General features: G+C 47.0%; 1 protein-coding gene across 2 annotated transcripts; it reads left to right on the forward strand.

Moving 5' to 3' along the window:
- Positions 1–10,801: 10,801 nt before the first annotated feature.
- On the forward strand, positions 10,802–16,029 carry LOC112899908 (potassium transporter 1-like). Of its 2 annotated transcripts, none has more exons than XM_025968567.1 (10): positions 10,802–10,941; positions 12,445–12,658; positions 12,767–12,989; positions 13,094–13,342; positions 13,442–13,492; positions 13,580–13,840; positions 13,932–13,984; positions 14,125–14,239; positions 14,332–14,586; positions 14,680–16,029. In XM_025968567.1, exons 2-10 carry the CDS (start codon positions 12,536–12,538, stop codon positions 15,684–15,686), a joined length of 2,337 nt encoding a protein of 778 aa, XP_025824352.1. In that variant the 5' UTR covers positions 10,802–10,941; positions 12,445–12,535; the 3' UTR covers positions 15,687–16,029. The 2 variants fall into 2 exon arrangements, with proteins under 2 accessions (XP_025824352.1, XP_025824351.1); XM_025968566.1 differs by having other exon boundaries at positions 12,452–12,658.
- The last annotated feature ends 1,680 nt before the right edge of the window (positions 16,030–17,709 follow it).

Below are 17,709 nucleotides of genomic sequence, written 5' to 3' on the forward strand. Positions count from 1 at the left end.
GAATGAGGACGGGGCGGAGGCATCGGCGGCAGTGGGTGGAGGTGGCCGGCGGGCGTGCAGGGGCCGGCCGGCGGCAACCCAAGCCGGCCTGAGCCGCTGGATCTGGAGGATGGGTGCCGACCGCGGCGCTCGCGGCGTCGGCCGCGGGAGAGGCGGCGCTGCGCGCGGCGGGCGCTGTGACGGGGCGGGAGAGGCGGCGCGGCGGTTGGGCGTCGAGCGGCCGGAGGCGCGAGCTCTGTCTTCGGTGGCCAGGCTTTTGTCGATGGGTGGGGGAAAAAAAAAGAAGCCGAACCGGTATGTTGTAACCGATGGCAGGTGGGTAAATACCCACCGGAATCGGTGAAAATCTAGGGTACAAGCCGCTGCGGCAATTGAACTGGCGGAATCGACTGCGTCCACGGAATCGCTGCGCCCACCGGAGCCCTTTGGTTGCGTTCTCGGATTCTTTGACGCGAATCGGTCCCAGGAATCGGAACCAAACGGACGCTCAGTGTGCTAGGGAACCCGTTAGCGGTTAGGCGGGGGCCTGTTTATTTTGTCCCTGCTGGCTGGAGGCCTTTTAATAGGTCGCCATTGGTGCTGCCGGCCGGCCCGAAAGCTGAGCATTGAGCCCAGCATGTTGTAGTTTGTGCTTCTGTACATTTCCCCGACTTGAGTGCAAATAAACTGTAAGTAAAATTCAGTTAGAAAGATATTGGTAAAAAATTTTTGGGCTGATATATGTAACATAACATTAGTTGATCTGAGAAGACACGTCGTCCTAACCGCCAAAACAAAAACCACAATCTCTGCTCGACCTTTGAGGTACACGATCTGAGAAAAGTAGGAGCAGTAGTAGCAACTGGCGAGCACACTGGCCGACGATGACGTGCCGAGCTGCGTCGCACATCGATCAGCCACTGACTGACGACCAGACCAACGGCTGGTCGCCTCGCTCGCTGTCGCGCGCACGCTTTGTCAGGATGGCGCCGCCGCAGTCAAAGGCGCACGTGCGGCGCATGCACGCACGCCCAGCCGCAGCAGGATGCTGCTGATCCGATCCGATCCGCTGGGCCCCGGCAGCTTCATTCGCCGATGGGATTGGGAGGGGGCCGGGGATCGGAACGAACCGTCCTCGCAGATTCCTCCCGACGACGACGGGCGGCGCCTCCCGGTCGGTACCCACCGGCAGGCATCTCGATCGCTGTCTCCGATGAGATCGCGTGACTCGTGTCCGTTCGTCCGTGATCCGCTCGATCGGCCGTCGCTTGCTCCGTGCAGTGCAGTGGAGGTATTGGAGTGGCACGTGCACGTGCCGGTGGATGTTAGTACTAGGCAGCAAGAGAGGTGTACTACTTCTATGCACTCGGGTCGGTGGCTGTCACGGTTTTAAATCGTCCATTAAGATGAATGTTTAGTGGTAGGCTACTGTTACAGCGTTTAGCGGATATTTAACGAACTATAATTAATTTTAACGGACTAAATATCATACTAGTTGTCCTTCTAGACCGACTATAGCGGCATTTATAGTCGGCTATTTAAAATCAAAGTGGCTGAACATGCTCGCCGTCGGTGCCGTCGTTGGTGCCGGCCGGCGGCCGTCTCCTGCTCGCACTGGACTCCGCGCTCCGTATATCTATCTGATCGATCGAGCGACCTGGCCGCCGAGGATCCCTGTCTCGACGGTGACGCATGCACTGGGACAAAAGCGCCCGGCGATCTTGACTAGCAGCAGCATGCATGCAGCAGCTCCCTGGTCCCAAGTGTGCCGGGGACGGACGGGGATGGGATCGACGAAGAACAGCATGTCACGTCCCGGACACGGACGGAGCTGCTATATGTGTCTTTCTACTAGTGCCTCATCGACTGGCTCCTTGCTTGTCCGGCTAGCTGTCCCAACTGCGACGCTGCTGCTTCGTCGTCGGCACTGTACAATGGGTTGTGTTATGGGCTGTTAAGATCGGGGACTAAGTGCCGTGTCACATCGGATATTCGATGCTAATTAGAAAAATTAAATATAAACTAACTATAAAACTAATTGCATAATGAAGACTAATTCACTAGATGAATCTATTAAGTCTAATTAATTTATCATTAGTATATATTTACTGTAGCACAATATTGCCAAATCTTGAACTATTAGGTTTAATGGATTTATCTCCCGAATTAATGTTCATTTATGCAATTAATTTTATAATTAGTATATATTTAATATTTCTAGTTGGTATCCAAATATTCAATATAATAAAACTAAATTTCAGTCCGGAGGAAACAAGCGAGCCCAAAACAGATCGACGTCGTCTGATCCCATGTCAACATCGTGTAGCGGTGTAGGTCTCTGACTTCGCTACTACCTCGCGGTTTCAAATCTTTTGTTTAGCTAGCTAGCTACACACTATAGAGACTGCGTAGGAGATAGTACAGAGCCCCAATCGCCAACATATTAGGTCTGCCGATCGATCTTTCAAAAAGGAAAAAAAAAGAGTTTGCTGGAGATCGAGAACAAGAGGAAGCAAAAGTGGTTAGGTGTGTCGAGGATTAGAAAACTACCTACTAGTTAGGTCCTAGCAGTTTGATCCCCTATATATAAATCATAAGAAAACGCCACGTGATTCCTGGACATACGGGGCGATAGTACGAGCTAGCAACCTAGCTAGATACTACTGAAGTGACGACGACGACGGAATCTATCGCTGGCAAGCGAGAAAGAACCTAATAACCTAACCAGTAAACACAATCGCATGCACGTGACCTCGGCTTCTCGATCGAGATCCCTCACGTGGCGATCCGATGCGCTGTGATGTGGCACACTACATTCTATTAGCCTCCATCTCTAGCTGCTTGCATACAAATAAAAACCAAGACACGGCGACGTGGTTAGACTTGACAGAGCGATCGATCTTGCTGGTCCTTATGCCTGGTTGATCGACGAACACTGGCCGTGTTCGGTCATGTAGCCGAATTAAGTAGCTGGGGGCAGATGGATTATTTGGCAGCTCATCACTTTATCAAATGCAGCCTAGTATATTATCAACGGCATGCCAGTCTATGTTTAGAGGCTCCATTTAGAACGTGCGGAGTATTCACTTTCGATCGATGAGACGGCGATGTTTTTTTTTATGTGCAAGGAGTCCTACAAATGAAATCCATTTATATGTTACTTATGAACAGGAACCTAGCCCAGTATTTGTTTCTCTTTGAGATGAGCACTCAGCAAGTGTTGAGGACCACCATATACTAGGCTTCAAATTAGTTATAGTTTAGCGTTTCAATCAGTTCTGTTTTTGTAATATGACCTTACATAATCATCACACATCTCTATTCGCAAAAAAGAAAACAAAAAATCATCACACATCTCCACGGTTTGGTGAAGAAAATTCAATCAAAATTGCCCTATATATGAACTGCTTCTGCTAGGCCAAATAGTGTTACACTCAGCCTCAGTTGGTAGCCTCTTATACTCCTTTTTCCTCTGCAACCCCTGTGTTGAAGACCAATCAATCAACGCTTGGACTACCATTATTTTCTCTTAAATGGCCATATCCATCCACGAAAAATTGAAGGTCAACCCTACGCATAAACTTTATTTTCTCTTTGAAAGGTCCATGATAAGAACAGCCAATCAATTGCACAGAGATGTCAAACATGCATGTGGCTGTACTTTGGATGTACGATAAAGTACTCGATCTACATCCAACTTATATCAATATCCATCATGCCACAAATAAAACCTAAGAAACAGATCACATACAGGTAATGCAAAATCTCAATAATGCTCTTGAGCTAATAATGAATATTATCTCGATATGTCATTAATTCCAACGGGGTGATGGCCATTTTAAGAGGCGGATGATGGCGTCACCGGCCCCTAAAAATACATTTCTAGGGGTGGGTGATGGCACGACCCGCCCCTACAAATAGTCCCACACAAAAAAGTTCATAATTTTTTCATATAATCTTGGATGAAGTCAAACTTTATACTAAAATTGTAGAGATTGACGAGACCTACAATTTTGTAGTTTATAACTTTTTTATTTAAGATCATTTAATAGTCCAAAAAATTATTATAAATTTTCTAATAGCTATGACTATACAGTATCTCGTACAACTCAAGTCATACTTTGAGATTTCCACAATCTTAATCTTTAACATTTATATACACTGAAATATACTTGCCATATTTTTGTATCTATATTTTACAATAACCATAGTGTGAAAGTTTTAGTTTTTTTTATCTATTTTGCTATATGTAAAGATTTAAATGAATTTTGGGAATAAAGTAGAAAAATATTTTTAGGGGTGGGTGGTGGCATCACCCGCCCCTAGAAACAAGGGGCGGGTGATGGCGTCACCCGCCTCTAGAAATTAATTTTAAAATTAATATAAAAGAATAGCATACCTTATAGAGTTACAAGTGACTGTGTAGTGCGGTGGAGAGGAAGGTATATGCGAATGCGAGGCTTGAGGTTGCGGTTCAAACCCCGGGTGATGCAAGTATGCGTATTTTGTTAAAAAAATTGTATCTCGGTAGTACAAAGGCTTGTGGTGGTGGCTGTTTGGCTGCATATTTTTTATTTTGCTATTTTTAATTTTCTTTATTTTTTTATTTTCTGGAAATTGATTTGTATGAGCGGGTAACGGCGTTATCCGCCCCTAGAAATCGATTTCTAGAGGCGGATCGGGGGGTGACGCATTCCCTGCCTCTAAAAATAGCATTTCTAGCTGCGAGAAGTAAGGCCGGGCACCGCACCCACCCCTAAAAATACGTTTTACCCGCTCCTAAAAACTCTTTTTAAAAACCTTTTTTAGTAGTGACTATGTGTATGCCATGCTTGCAACAAGGAAAAATCGAGAGAAAAGTAGAGTTAGTATCGGACGACCTAAGCGCCAGCATGTGCACTTGAACGACCCTTAGATCATAATAAAGTACTAGGAATAATTGGAGCAAAGGGAAGTCATAAACATGTGGCCGGTGGCTGTCAGATTGAAGAAGCCAGCTGCAATCATTCGATTTCATTTTTCGCTTGCAATTATGAAATGCAAATAATGATACAATAAAAAAAATACTTCACAACTAGCAACGGGAAAAAAAATGAAAATAATGCGTTTTCTATCATGCATAAATAACACGACAGGTCAATTTTGTCTAAGTTAGAAATTGCCAAAATGCCAAACAGGCCAGGACATTACGACTTAGCCCTTGCATTATAGTTAAGTTGACAAAACAGCATCGGAATATTCGTGGAATCCCCCATCTTGGGATGTTGACGCTACCACCCTACTACTGCCTACCTAGATTGTCTACCTAAGCCTACTCCAATTATTGTACTAAAAGAACGTGAGAAAATTCTGGGCAAATTTATATATAGCTAGGATAATCGGATATTTCTCCCTCACAATTTGAACACGGCCGGCGTACGTATGTGCTTGCTTCTCCTTCATTCATTCGCCGGAAGAGCCTAACACAGATAGGGTTCACGTGGACATGGCAAAGTGACAGTAGCCGGCGCGGCTTGTTGCGACTTCTGGTGGTGACTGCGAGCAGCAAAAGGCACGGCGCTACTCACATGAGACCCCAACGGCGAAAGCACCCAACCCGCGAATGAATGAGTGTGAATCTACACCAACACAAGTGGCACGTGATCATAGCGACTCTTTCGCCGACACTACGTGCTAGGCTTACCGGCCGCCGGCACAAGTGCGCGGCTCGCCGGAGTCGGAGAAGCACGGAGCTACTCGCCGCCGCTGGGACGAAACTGAGCACGTGAGAAGTTATTTGACGCTGCGCGCAAAGCAGCAGGAGTAATGGACCGGACCCGTGTGGCGAGGCCGATCGACCCCGTGTGGTGTGGCCGTGTGCTACGGTTGCCCGTCACGCTCTCGCTCGAGCCATCGATCTTTTGTGGCATGGCAATTGGCCACGGGCTGCACCCATCGTCCATCGAGGCATGGGATCGTTGAATCGACTCTAGAGCTTAGATTCAGTGGATGCGCGCAGGGGTTTGCGGCGCCGAGTTGACGGGTCCTTTCGCTGGTGCCAATAAAGCAGCCGCTTCCGTCTGGGAAAGCCGTGCACATGGCCGGCCAGGCCTCTGGCCTGCGCCCCGGCCGGCCGTTCCGGTTGCCGGTGCCGCCCTGGCTCGCCGGGCAAAACCAGATAACAGCTGCTCACATGCAGAAAAGACGTCAAGGCGTGGGGGTTCCTGCCGCTAGCTAGGTCTCCCGTGAATGTTTTCGCAAATTTAATGGCAATTTGCTGATTGGTCAGTGAGACGTGGCCAGCAATCTTCTATCTTCTTCGAGAAACAGTAGTCTTGGAGCTCTCGCATTGACCAGTGAGGACATTGTCGCCCAATCGAGCTGATATATATACTTCTCCCTCCATTCTAAATTACAATTTATTTTAACTTTTTAATATATAATTTTTTTATATATCTGCATAACAAAATATATAAAGCTAAAATAAATTATAATTTAGGACGGAGGTAGTAGATGGGATGGTTAAACGATTTTTTAATACCGGTCCACGTCAGCCCATTATATTTAGATTGGCATATCAAATCTCTAGGTGGTTCCATTTTCTCACTAGGAGATTATATTTATCTGAAGATTGTGATGTATGTATACGTCACCCATCGAAGCCCGATAATAAGGAGGTATACAAAGACAAGAAGGTAGACAAAGAGACAGGGCTCTCCACGGGTTAGATGATACGGTAGACCGGCCGTTACAATTCTAGTAAGCTGCGGTGAACCCCGTCCCGCGCGTAGCCCCTCACGAGCGACACGGGCGGAACCCGCGCCGCTGTCACCACGTTACCTTCCTTCTCTACTCTCCCTTGCCGCCGCCGGAGCGTCCCATGTGGGCACATGGATGGTGGCGCTACAAGAAATATTGTAATCTATGATGGATTTTTCATGATGTTTTAGAAAAACATCACAATGGCGCACCATCTATCACGATTCTCTTATTTTTGTCATGGATATGAAATTGTGGGTTCTAGGCCCAAAACTTTGTGATGTTTTATCGATTTTGTTACAATCCGTGGCCCACCACACAATAATGTTTCAACTCGTCATGATCAATAAATTAAAAGTTGTCATAGTTCTTTTGGCGGCGGGGCACTCCTCTTCTATGCCCGCATCCCGTCCTCCCTCTTCGCGATCGGCTTCCTCAACTCGGATCTGGCGGCAGTGGCTTGCTGGAGGCTTCCCCGGCTAGGAACCTATGAATCTGGGGCTCTGGTGGCCTAGATTCATGGCTCCCAGCTTGGATCTGCACCATGGTCGTTGCGGCTGTGCGAGGAAAGGTGGTGGGCGCAGCTAGGGCGGAGGACGGCTGCTCGGCTCAGCGGTAGCGTCCTTACGTGTGTAGGCGGGCGACAGCCTCGCACGAGGGTGTTGGCTCCGCCGGCCTGGCGGGGGCATGATGGCGGCCTCAGTGCCTTTCCCGGATGTCTGTCTCTGACCGTTCACGTAGCAGTAGGCGACGTTGGGCGGCAAGCATCCTCAGCATGCAGCGCCAGGTGCTTTGCAGGAGTGGCAGAGGTAACCACTCATGGTGGTGCTTGTAATGCTGGTTGCTGCCTTGGGGTGATGTGTTCTGCCTTTGTGGGGGGTGAGTGTGGCGGTGCTTGGCAAAATCCTTGTCCGAAATCTGTTGGAGCCGATGACGGTAACACCCTCAAGTGCCGCAACCTTTGTTGGAAGCGTTGTCGAAGGTGCCTCCTCCCCACCCTGTGGAGTTTCTCCGGAGGAAACTCTGCCTGGGTTAATAAACTAGGCGGGCGACGGCAGCGTGTGGCGTCGCCTTGGAGTTTCGCACATCGTCTTGGTGGTGGTCAGCTCAAGCAGGGTGTTTCGGCACTCATCTGCAAGCATGTGTTCCTCGACGAGGCCATGCTTCCTTGGTGCTGCTATCTGTATTGTGACTTGCTGATGCATGCCACTCGTGGTCTGAGCTTGCAGGGGCGAAGTCGGAGCTGCTCGCTATAGGCTGCAGCAACAATGAAGTGCTATGATCACTTCTGGTTGTGGTGGTGTTTCTTGCGCGTAGGTGGAGGTATCTTTATGGCTCTTGCTGTTGTCTGCATAGGAGTCAGAACTGTTTGTCGCTTTTGTGGCAACCTTGGCAATGATAATGCATGACGGGTCTGTCGTTTTTGGGTTGCCGCGGTGTGTTAGTGGATGCCTAGGGTTAGTTGCTCGAGCTGTTGTGCTTAGGTTTTTCGCCGGTTTTTCTTCAATAAATTGCGCGGATGTATAGTTTTTGGGTTCAATTTTTCTTATAAACTGGGTTAATTGTTTTTTATTAAGTGAAATGCATGGGCTCCCTGCCCTCCTCTTGGAAGAGGTTCTTCGGAAAAAAAAATATGGTAGACCAGCCGGAGTGAGAGTGTGAGACCAGCAATGGAATCTCTGCATACATTCATATAAGAGCACCGGGAGGTTATGGTGGTTGTGCGTCATGTGGTCGTCGATCAGATCACGCGTCAATCAATCTTCAATCAATCAGATGGTGTACATTCCCCGGCGTGCAGAGAATCACTTACACCTGTGGTGGCACCTATCTAACCGCATCGAAGGCTGCACGGAGATCGGCTCGCAAGGAGATGGTGCTGCTGCTGGGAACAGACAAGACACTTCAACTGTACGCCGGACCAGCCACGGCAAATATCTCTTAAGGCTTTCAGCAGCTACCTGCTGCCCAAGTGCCAAGCAGTGCGAGAGGGGTAGTGAGGTCGCGGCTAGCACTCTTGGGCCTTGGCTGATGATAGCGAAGGGAGGGCAGAAAGGAACGAAGGGCATGGGAATCGTTGTCGCCGCCATCCTCCGTTTGGCGTTTGCTTCATATCAGTCCTCCAGCGGTCAGCTTTGGCATGCGGCGTGCCGGGCTAGCTGCTTACTATTCAGAGCTCACCTTTCTCAGATTCCTGTACAAGATGTAACATACATGCATGTATACAAAAATTCTCCTTGTCCACTTAATTTCGCTTGTTTGGGGAGGATTCAAATTTGATACAAACACAGAGCTGCAGAAGTGATCGATGCTGTCACATGCCAGGTGTGGGCTAATCATAGTCAGCCGACTGACGTTTATTTAATGTAAAAGAATGTTTGACTTCAGCTCAAGCTAGGAATGTATACTATGTGATTGCGAATTATGCGGACTTAAATTACATTAGCCTTCTACTAATGTCGTAGCTAATCTAGAATTCATGACATGTGTTACTAAGTGCCAATGCAACAACATTGAAGGCTCAACCAGAATAAGATTGATCAATTGAAGGGGCAACTGAAACAGACAGGACACTCTGGCTAGCTAGGGCGATATCTTTACGAAGCTTTAGGCACCTGTTGCCCGAGTAGTGAACTTGCAGCACCCTTGGTTGCTACTATACCAACAGATTGGCAGAACAGAAACACTGGGCATTGTTGTCGTTAGCCCTCGCTTTAAATTCTCCCGAATTTTTCATTGGTCAGCTTTGGCATGCTGCTAGTTTCAGAACTCACCTTTCACAGGGTCGTGTAGAACTGTTACGGATATTGTAAAAAAATTTGCCGACTTGTCCACTTTACTTGAGTGTCCGGGAAGGGCTCATACATACACCTGGCATGTGCACAGCAGATGATGATATCACTTGGCAGGTGCGGGTTGATTCGAAACGGAAAGCGTGTTAAGAATAAGCTTAAACTAAAAATAGGTACATGCTAATTGCAAATAATGCAGCATGGAAAATACATTGACTTGCAAAGTGCTTGCGATAATGACATCACAGTGCTTTGGGCCACCTCATGAAAGGTTCAAATAAGTTTTACTCGGCGCCCTTAGTCGCGCCACAAAAATTGAAATGACAATAATTTTGGTTATTAATAGAAACCCACAGTTATGTTGTCTGACTCCGAATTTAAAACAACGAGGGCAGTGATGGATATGGTTTCTTTCTCGCGACAGTCAGATTAAAATAGCACCAATCATTGGCTGTTGTTTACCCAAAAATTAAGAATTAGTCAGAGGTTTCAAGGTCAACTCTCACTCTCAGCAGCATTATTGGCTGAGAAACTACCAAGGATGAGTGAGAATTTTGCTAGTTAATTACAAGTAGGAAAAATGTTGAGGGCAGCAAAATGCAAAAAAAAATGTTAGTTTTTCTGCGTAAAACAGTCAAATGAATCGCACCCTCCTTTAAAGCTTAATTCTTATGTTACCATATGACTATGAGTAAAATTTCCCGTCCGTCGCATCGAAAATGACACAGGAGCAAGACTAGCTAGCAAGCAGTTGGCAACCACTGGGAAGTTCTGAACCACACAAAGCTGTTCTATGATCAGAAGAAACTCTTCAATCTCTTACTGAATTTTGTTTCTCAGCAACTTCAGACAGGTGAAGTGTTTTTCTGGGGGGGCAACGAATACACAGAAATGGTAAACAAGGCAACTAGTGTTTTTCTATATTTAAATTCTGATAGGGGGAAAACATTGAAAATTTCTCGGACGGTTAAACTTTCCACCATAAACATGATAGTAAAAGGACTAAGTAAACTTTCGATTTGTACCAATCATTGCACGGATGAAAAGAAGTCTTTGGCGGCCGAAGACTATGAAGCCCCTCTCTGCAACTCGCTCTTTCTCCGTATACTGCCACCGCGCTGCATTATTCACGTTTCTTTATGAGTTTCCACAGAAGTCCGCTGCCCAGCAGTGTGGCTTCCTACTCGCTCGGTAAGGTTTGGCTCTTTCCCAAGCCCCCCCCCCCCCCCCCCTCCCCCCTCTCCTCTATTTAAAGAAACCTCCGGACTCCAGTGCAAGAGGCATCCCGTATCACAGCTTCCTGCTCTGTCTCCTCCGTCCCCTCCCTCCCCAGCAGCACGCCGGCCAGGGCCGGCCGCCGGCCAGGGCTCAACCTCGGCAGCGCCGCCGGGCATCGTCTTCTGCCTCGACTAGGCATTCTCTGGCCAGCCAGGTAACCATTTTTGCTGCCATGCCGGCACCATCTTTTTGCCCTCCCGCCTCCAAAGATCATATACGCAACCTCCAAAGCTCTGGTTCCATCGTTTGTTTTCTTCAGAAATATTTTTTAGATTAAGGTTTTCTTCAGAAATGGCACAGCAACTCAGGCTGCCTGGATTTGTTTGCATCATTTTTTTTAAATTTTTTTGGAGAAAGATTGTTATGCGCAAGTGAGTTATTTCTCTTTCTCAATCTCTGACGCCCCCATGATTTCACTAGCAAAGAAAATTACTCTCTTTGGAGTTTGGAGAGATTGTGTGTGTGCAGAATGATCTCTCTTTCTTCTCTGCAGAAATCTCTGTCAGTCTCTAGTAAAAGGGGTTGGTGTTAGTGTTACGACTAGTGAGTTTTCACCCCGAGTGCTCAGGCCCACGTGTCAGCAGACATGGGAGTCTGGGGCTTGGGAGGTCAAGAGTACGCCCAATGACGTTAGTTTACCGTCTGATTAGCCCTTAAACTACTGAAAATCTCGCTATCATATCGGCGTTTGGGATCAAGCGAGGGCGGTGTACACGACCCAAGGGCATCTGCGGAGAAACATTTAATTAAGAACTAAGATCGCATCGCATCATGTGACTCCTGTTTAAAATTTGTGTGCATCAGTTGCTCTCAGAGGAGTCAGTGTCTCCATGGTTTGGAGGTCAAGTATATGTGATTATACTACTGGAACGAGCGTCTTCTCCAATTTTTTTTTCCTTTTATGGAAGCAAATTAATTTGCTGACTATTTTCAAGAATGAAGTGGATTTTTCCTACTTGGCCACTGCATCATCAGCCTGGCTTCATTAAGGAGTGGTGATTGTTTGCTTCAATAAAATCATAAAGTCTGTTCGCATGCTAGGAATAGGAAACCTGCTGTGGACAAGAAAATTGTGACTTTAGTGACTGACGTCTGAAGCCTACTAGCATGGACCCACATGGCAGTTTCCAAACCTCTTGCTTAAAAATGGAACTCGTCCAAAAAAAGGAAGACTTGTGCAATTTGTACAAGTTGCATGCTAGCATAACATTCATACTCTGAGCTGGCCGTGCTGCCATTTTTCTGGTATCTCCCTCCTGGATACAGCAAAAGTGGTCGAATTGATCTCATATCGATTATAGCATTCATCATTTATTCTATTAATGATACTAGGATACTGCTACAATCTCAGGGCAGATTCACTATGAATATGACAAAAGAATTGACTATGATACGCGTTACAGTAGTGCCCAGTCGATTACAACTATGCTGCTGATTTACTCGGTTTTACCTGTCGCTGACACTGCAAACCAATGAATCTGGGAGCTCTTTAAATTACTCCATCAACCCATTTCTTAGCAGCAAAGGAGCCTGGCATATTTTCTTGTTCCTCTTTAAAGCTTCTACCTCGGTTGACCACCCAGACTCTTCTTGTGAATGTAAAACAAGTGATGCTTCGTTTTCACAACATCACCACCTGAAGCCTTGGGAATTGGAGGATGCAGGTACCTACTGGCGCAGCTTAGAGCTTGACCTCCCCCAGACTCCAGCATCATAAAGAAGGCCTCCGAGGTGTTCGGAGATCCGAAATGTCGCTCGAGGTCGAGAACCCTGGGGGCGGTGAGTCGGCCAATCGGCTCAGCCTCAAGCGCCATGACTCGCTCTTCGGCGATGCAGAGAAGGTCTCTGGTGGCAAGTACCATGGCTCCGAGGTATGTTCCTCTTGCAACCTGCTGATCATGAAAGATTGGATTTAATGGAAATGTTCTGCCTGGTGCCATGGAATAATCTTACTGAATTTTACCTTGTGGGTGACGCAGGGGAGCTGGGTCCGGACGCTGCATCTTGCCTTCCAGAGCGTCGGCATCATCTACGGCGACATCGGGACGTCGCCGCTCTATGTCTACTCCAGCACCTTCCCTGATGGCATCAAGTACAACGACGACCTGCTGGGCGTCTTGTCGCTCATCATCTACACCCTCATCATCATTCCGATGCTCAAGTACGTGTTCGTCGTGCTGTATGCAAACGACAATGGAGATGGTAAGCACATAAGTCTGAAATTTGGACATGAAAAGTTGGTAGTACTTGCTGCATGCCTGCTGTTTTTCTGCTATTCATTGATCAACAATCCTCTGCTGTTCTAGGTGGCACGTTTGCACTTTACTCACTGATATCGCGGTACGCGAAGATCAGGCTGATCCCGAACCAGCAAGCAGAGGATGCCATGGTGTCCAACTACAGCATAGAAGCGCCGAACTCACAGCTGAGGAGGGCACAGTGGTTCAAGCAGAAGCTTGAGTCTAGCATGGTAGCCAAGATTGTGCTCTTCACCCTCACAATCCTTGGCACATCCATGGTGATGGGCGATGGAACCTTGACACCGGCAATATCTGGTAAGGGAAACATCAAGCACAATTAAGCGGTATGATCATATTGTAACATTTTTGCATAATATATATACTAATGTGTTCTTGTTCATGGATGTTCTGCAGTGCTCTCTGCAGTGAGCGGGATCCGAGAGAAAGCGCCAAGCTTGACTCAGAGTAAGTGAAAAGAAGAACTGGCATGATAAATCAGTTATTACCTGGTGTAATTCGCATCTTATGCTTCAGTTGTTGTTCTTGGTACAGCGGAAGTTGTCTGGATCTCTGTGGCAATTCTGTTCATGCTCTTCTCGGTCCAGCGTTTTGGTACTGACAAGGTCGGCTACACATTTGCTCCTGTCATCTCTGTATGGTTCCTTCTGATTGCTGGTATTGGATTGTACAACCTCGTTGTCCACGACATCGGTGTTTTGAGGGCCTTCAATCCGTGGTACATAGTACAATACTTCAAAAGGAATGGGAAGGAGGGATGGGTTTCACTTGGTGGCATTATCTTGTGTGTCACAGGTAACCTCTTTTGGACGAAAAAGAAAATGCAACCGAAAGTGATTCCCTGTTCTTTAAACCTTTAATCTGATTATACTGTCATTTGCAACAGGCACAGAAGGTATGTTTGCTGACCTAGGACACTTCAACATCAGGGCTGTTCAGGTAATGTCCAAAATGCATATATGTTCCATCCTCATGGTCTTATAGATCTCACCTCTGCATCTAATTTTCAATCGTAGGGATTTGTCCCTAAGGTCTAGAACAGAAGCACCTCACAATGGTTTCTGTTTTTACTCTTGCAGATCAGCTTCAATGGTATCTTGTTCCCGTCAGTATTGCTATGTTACATTGGGCAGGCCGCATACCTGAGGAAATTTCCAGAGAACGTTGGGGACACCTTCTACAGATCCATCCCAGGTATTAATAGAATTTAGACTACACCTTTGCTTCTTGGGATGGACTTACTATGAACACAGCAAAAATAGAACTCACTTCCTTTGCTGGTGCAGGACCTTTGTTCTGGCCAACCTTCGTCGTTGCAATTCTCGCTGCTATAATTGCAAGCCAGGCTATGCTCTCTGGTGCATTTGCCATCCTTTCAAAGGCACTGTCGCTCGGTTGTCTTCCCAGGGTCCAAGTGATCCACACCTCAAAGAAGTATGAGGGGCAGGTGTACATTCCTGAGGTGAACTTCATGATGGGACTGGCGAGCATCATAGTCACAATTGCCTTCAGAACGACCACCAGCATCGGCAATGCTTATGGTAAGCAAGCAACTAGCGAAGCATGAGAGCTGTTTTTGTGTCAAAGTCAAAACAGAAAAGAACATTATTTGATCTGATTTTGGTGATGTGCAGGGATCTGTGTCGTGACCACATTCTCCATCACCACCCATCTGGTGACCGTCGTGATGCTCCTCATATGGAAGAAGCACATCATCTTCGTTCTTCTGTTCTACGTCGTGTTCACTTGCACAGAACTGATCTACCTCTCTTCCATACTGTCCAAGTTCATCCAGGGCGGGTACCTCCCGTTCTGCTTTGCTCTGGTCTTGATGACCCTGATGGCGACTTGGCACTACGTTCATGTCAAGAGATACTGGTATGAGCTTGACCACATTGTGCCCACCAACCAAATGACAACTCTGCTCGAGAAGAATGATGTGCGGCGGATCCCAGGGGTGGGACTCCTGTACACAGAGCTCGTCCAGGGCATCCCACCAGTGTTCCCTCGGCTGATCAAGAAGATACCATCAGTGCACTCCATCTTCCTGTTCATGTCGATCAAGCACCTGCCGATCCCACACGTGGTGCCGGCAGAGAGGTTCCTCTTCCGGCAGGTTGGCCCAAGGGAGCACCGGATGTTCCGGTGTGTGGCAAGGTATGGTTACAGCGACTCGCTGGAGGAGCCCAAGGAGTTTGCAGGGTTCCTTGTGGACAGGCTGAAGATGTTCATCCAGGAAGAAATTGCATTCGCTCAGAACGACGCGGAGAATGAAGACGAGACTACCTCCATCACCGAGGTTCCAGAAGCACAGGCAAGGCCAAGGCGCTCCACAAACTCTGTCGTGCACAGTGAGGAGGCGATCGAACCGCGGGTGAGCAGCAACTCAGGGAGGATCACTGTCCACGCGAATCAGACAGTCGAGGAGGAGAAGCAGCTGATTGACAGAGAGGTGGAGCGAGGGGTAGTGTACCTGATGGGAGAGGCCAATGTGTCAGCAGGGCCCAAGTCATCAATCTTGAAGAAGGTAGTTGTGAACTACATCTACACATTCTTGAGGAAGAACTTGACGGAGGGGCACAAGGCCTTGTCCATTCCGAAAGATCAGCTGCTCAAAGTTGGCATCACATATGAAATATAGGGATGGTTTTTTGAAAGTACTGGGCGCGCCTAACCAAGCATTTCTTGGCATGTGTGATCTCAAAGGGCGAAGTGCCGCGGTTGGTTTAATAAAAGGCATGTGTGAGTTGGGTTTCCTTTTGTTCTCTGTACAGTGTGGTTTTATTAGATTTTGTCAAAAGCAAGAGTGATATTGAAAGTTAAGCGTAGAATGATGGTGTGTTATGCATGATTTCCATGTGCTAAGGGGACCGAATAGGCATGGTTACCCTATTTTGCCTGCTACAGTACTACCTACTAATGATGCTAAAACAGGAGTGAAAGAGCACTGATCTACAAAAATAATATGCCTTTCCAGTTACCAGTAGCTGAAGATTGAATCTTTGGTTTGGTTCTTTTGCATGTAACAGAATATGGCCATGCTGCAAATAGAGGAGGATTAATTAACGATGTTAGGTCATGCAGGGTGTTGAAAAACTTGGCAAGTTGCAGTTTAAATTTTATACCAGCCTATCAGGCATTAGCAACCATACCTTTCTGCGTACTGCATTGATGTCTTTTGGCTGTAGACATTCACTTGTGAGTGATTGAGGCCGGAATTTTCCTTATTCTAAAAAAATAACTAAATCAGGCATAGCAACCATACCTTTCTGCATATCATAAACTCTTCTGTGCAGTTTGTAAAAGAACTATACAAGTTCATACCAAAGAAATTGTGTTCTTCTCCATCTTCACCAATGGACGGGAAGACGAGGCGTTAAATTTGCAGTGTGTTATCATAACCAACCAACTCATTTGTCTTCTCATTGACGGCTATTTTAATGGGCCTGAGGTCAGTATACTTGGGTGCTGAGAGGATCTGATAGAGTGAACTCCAAAAGGGCAGCTGCCTAGTTAATTTCTTTTGTACTGTTCTAGAATCGAAGGCAAATGACATGCCATAGCGTGTTTGATGTATGACAAGTGGAACAAAACAGTGAAAAAGACAAATCATGCAGAACTGGCATAACAACGAAACTTGCTTGGAGCCTGGTCTCAATCAGTGAAGGATCCAGAGGGGAGCAGATGAAAAGGCATGAAAGCAATCTGAACTCTTGTCGCTAGTGTGGCGGTGTAACCCGTTCCCAGATATTGCCTGCCAAATTGGTTGTTTCGTTGCAGCAAACAAGACATGGAAGTCCAAGAGAAAAGACACGCAGCATCCAAGAATGATGACTGTACTATTGCAGATTGATGATACTCTGGTTCATAAGTTTTTCGTGGTCTTAATTTCTACTTGTTTTTAAAAAAACTCATTAAGATATTCTTGAGCATGGGTTTAGTAATTTAAATCAAAAAGTGAATTGACGAGTTTAGTTATCCAACTATTATATTGCCTTAAGATAGCACTATGGAAAGGGTGATGACTTACAGCAGGCGCTTGGGCAGCCGCTTGCGCGTGTGATGCGAGGAAAATCACCCCGACTCGTTCGCTCACCGCATCGTCTCGCTCTCCGCCGGCTGCAACGGCGGCACCGTCGGCTCCTTGCTCCCTGCCTGGGTTCTCCCTTCTCCGCTCCGGCGGCACCGGCGGAGTGAGGAGGGTGTGTGGGCCGTGGGGATTGAGAAGGGGAGAGGTAGGTGTCGGCCGAACTGGGCCCTGGCCCACGGCTGGTTTGGCCTGAAACAAAAAAGATGGAGAGGAAACTGGGGTTTATTTGGTTGAGAACTGTCTGCCACGTATTGTTTTTTCTGCGGGTGTATTATTGTTCTTGTTTAAGATTGGTTACAAAGGTTAATTTTATTTTACTTTTGTGGCAAGAAAATGTACCAAATGAGTAGAACTTGGACAGTTTGAGTTGCGACAAGCGCCGGTAACAACCAAACACAGACTATAAAATAGCTGTACATCGCGCGCGTGATGAAATTTTTATTGTCACCTGAAAGCGTTACGTGGGCCGTGAGGTAAGAATTTTCGCAGCCCAATTTGCGAACCGAGAATAATTGGAGGGATACGTCATACATGCAAATGAGGCTTGCGGTCGTATCGTATAATGCCAGGCTGG

The sequence above is a fragment of the Panicum hallii genome, chromosome 7 (assembly GCF_002211085.1).
Source record: "Panicum hallii strain FIL2 chromosome 7, PHallii_v3.1, whole genome shotgun sequence".
In the NCBI taxonomy this organism is placed as follows: Eukaryota; Viridiplantae; Streptophyta; class Magnoliopsida; order Poales; family Poaceae; genus Panicum; species Panicum hallii.

Coding starts and splice junctions, on each gene's coding strand:
- LOC112899908 (XM_025968567.1), top strand. CDS start 12,536: ATGTCGCTCGAGGTCGAGAACCCTGGGGGCGGTGAGTCGGCCAATCGG. Junction 12,659..12,766: donor GCAAGTACCATGGCTCCGAG/GTATGTTCCTCT, acceptor TGGGTGACGCAG/GGGAGCTGGGTCCGGACGCT. Junction 14,587..14,679: donor CAGCATCGGCAATGCTTATG/GTAAGCAAGCAA, acceptor GGTGATGTGCAG/GGATCTGTGTCGTGACCACA.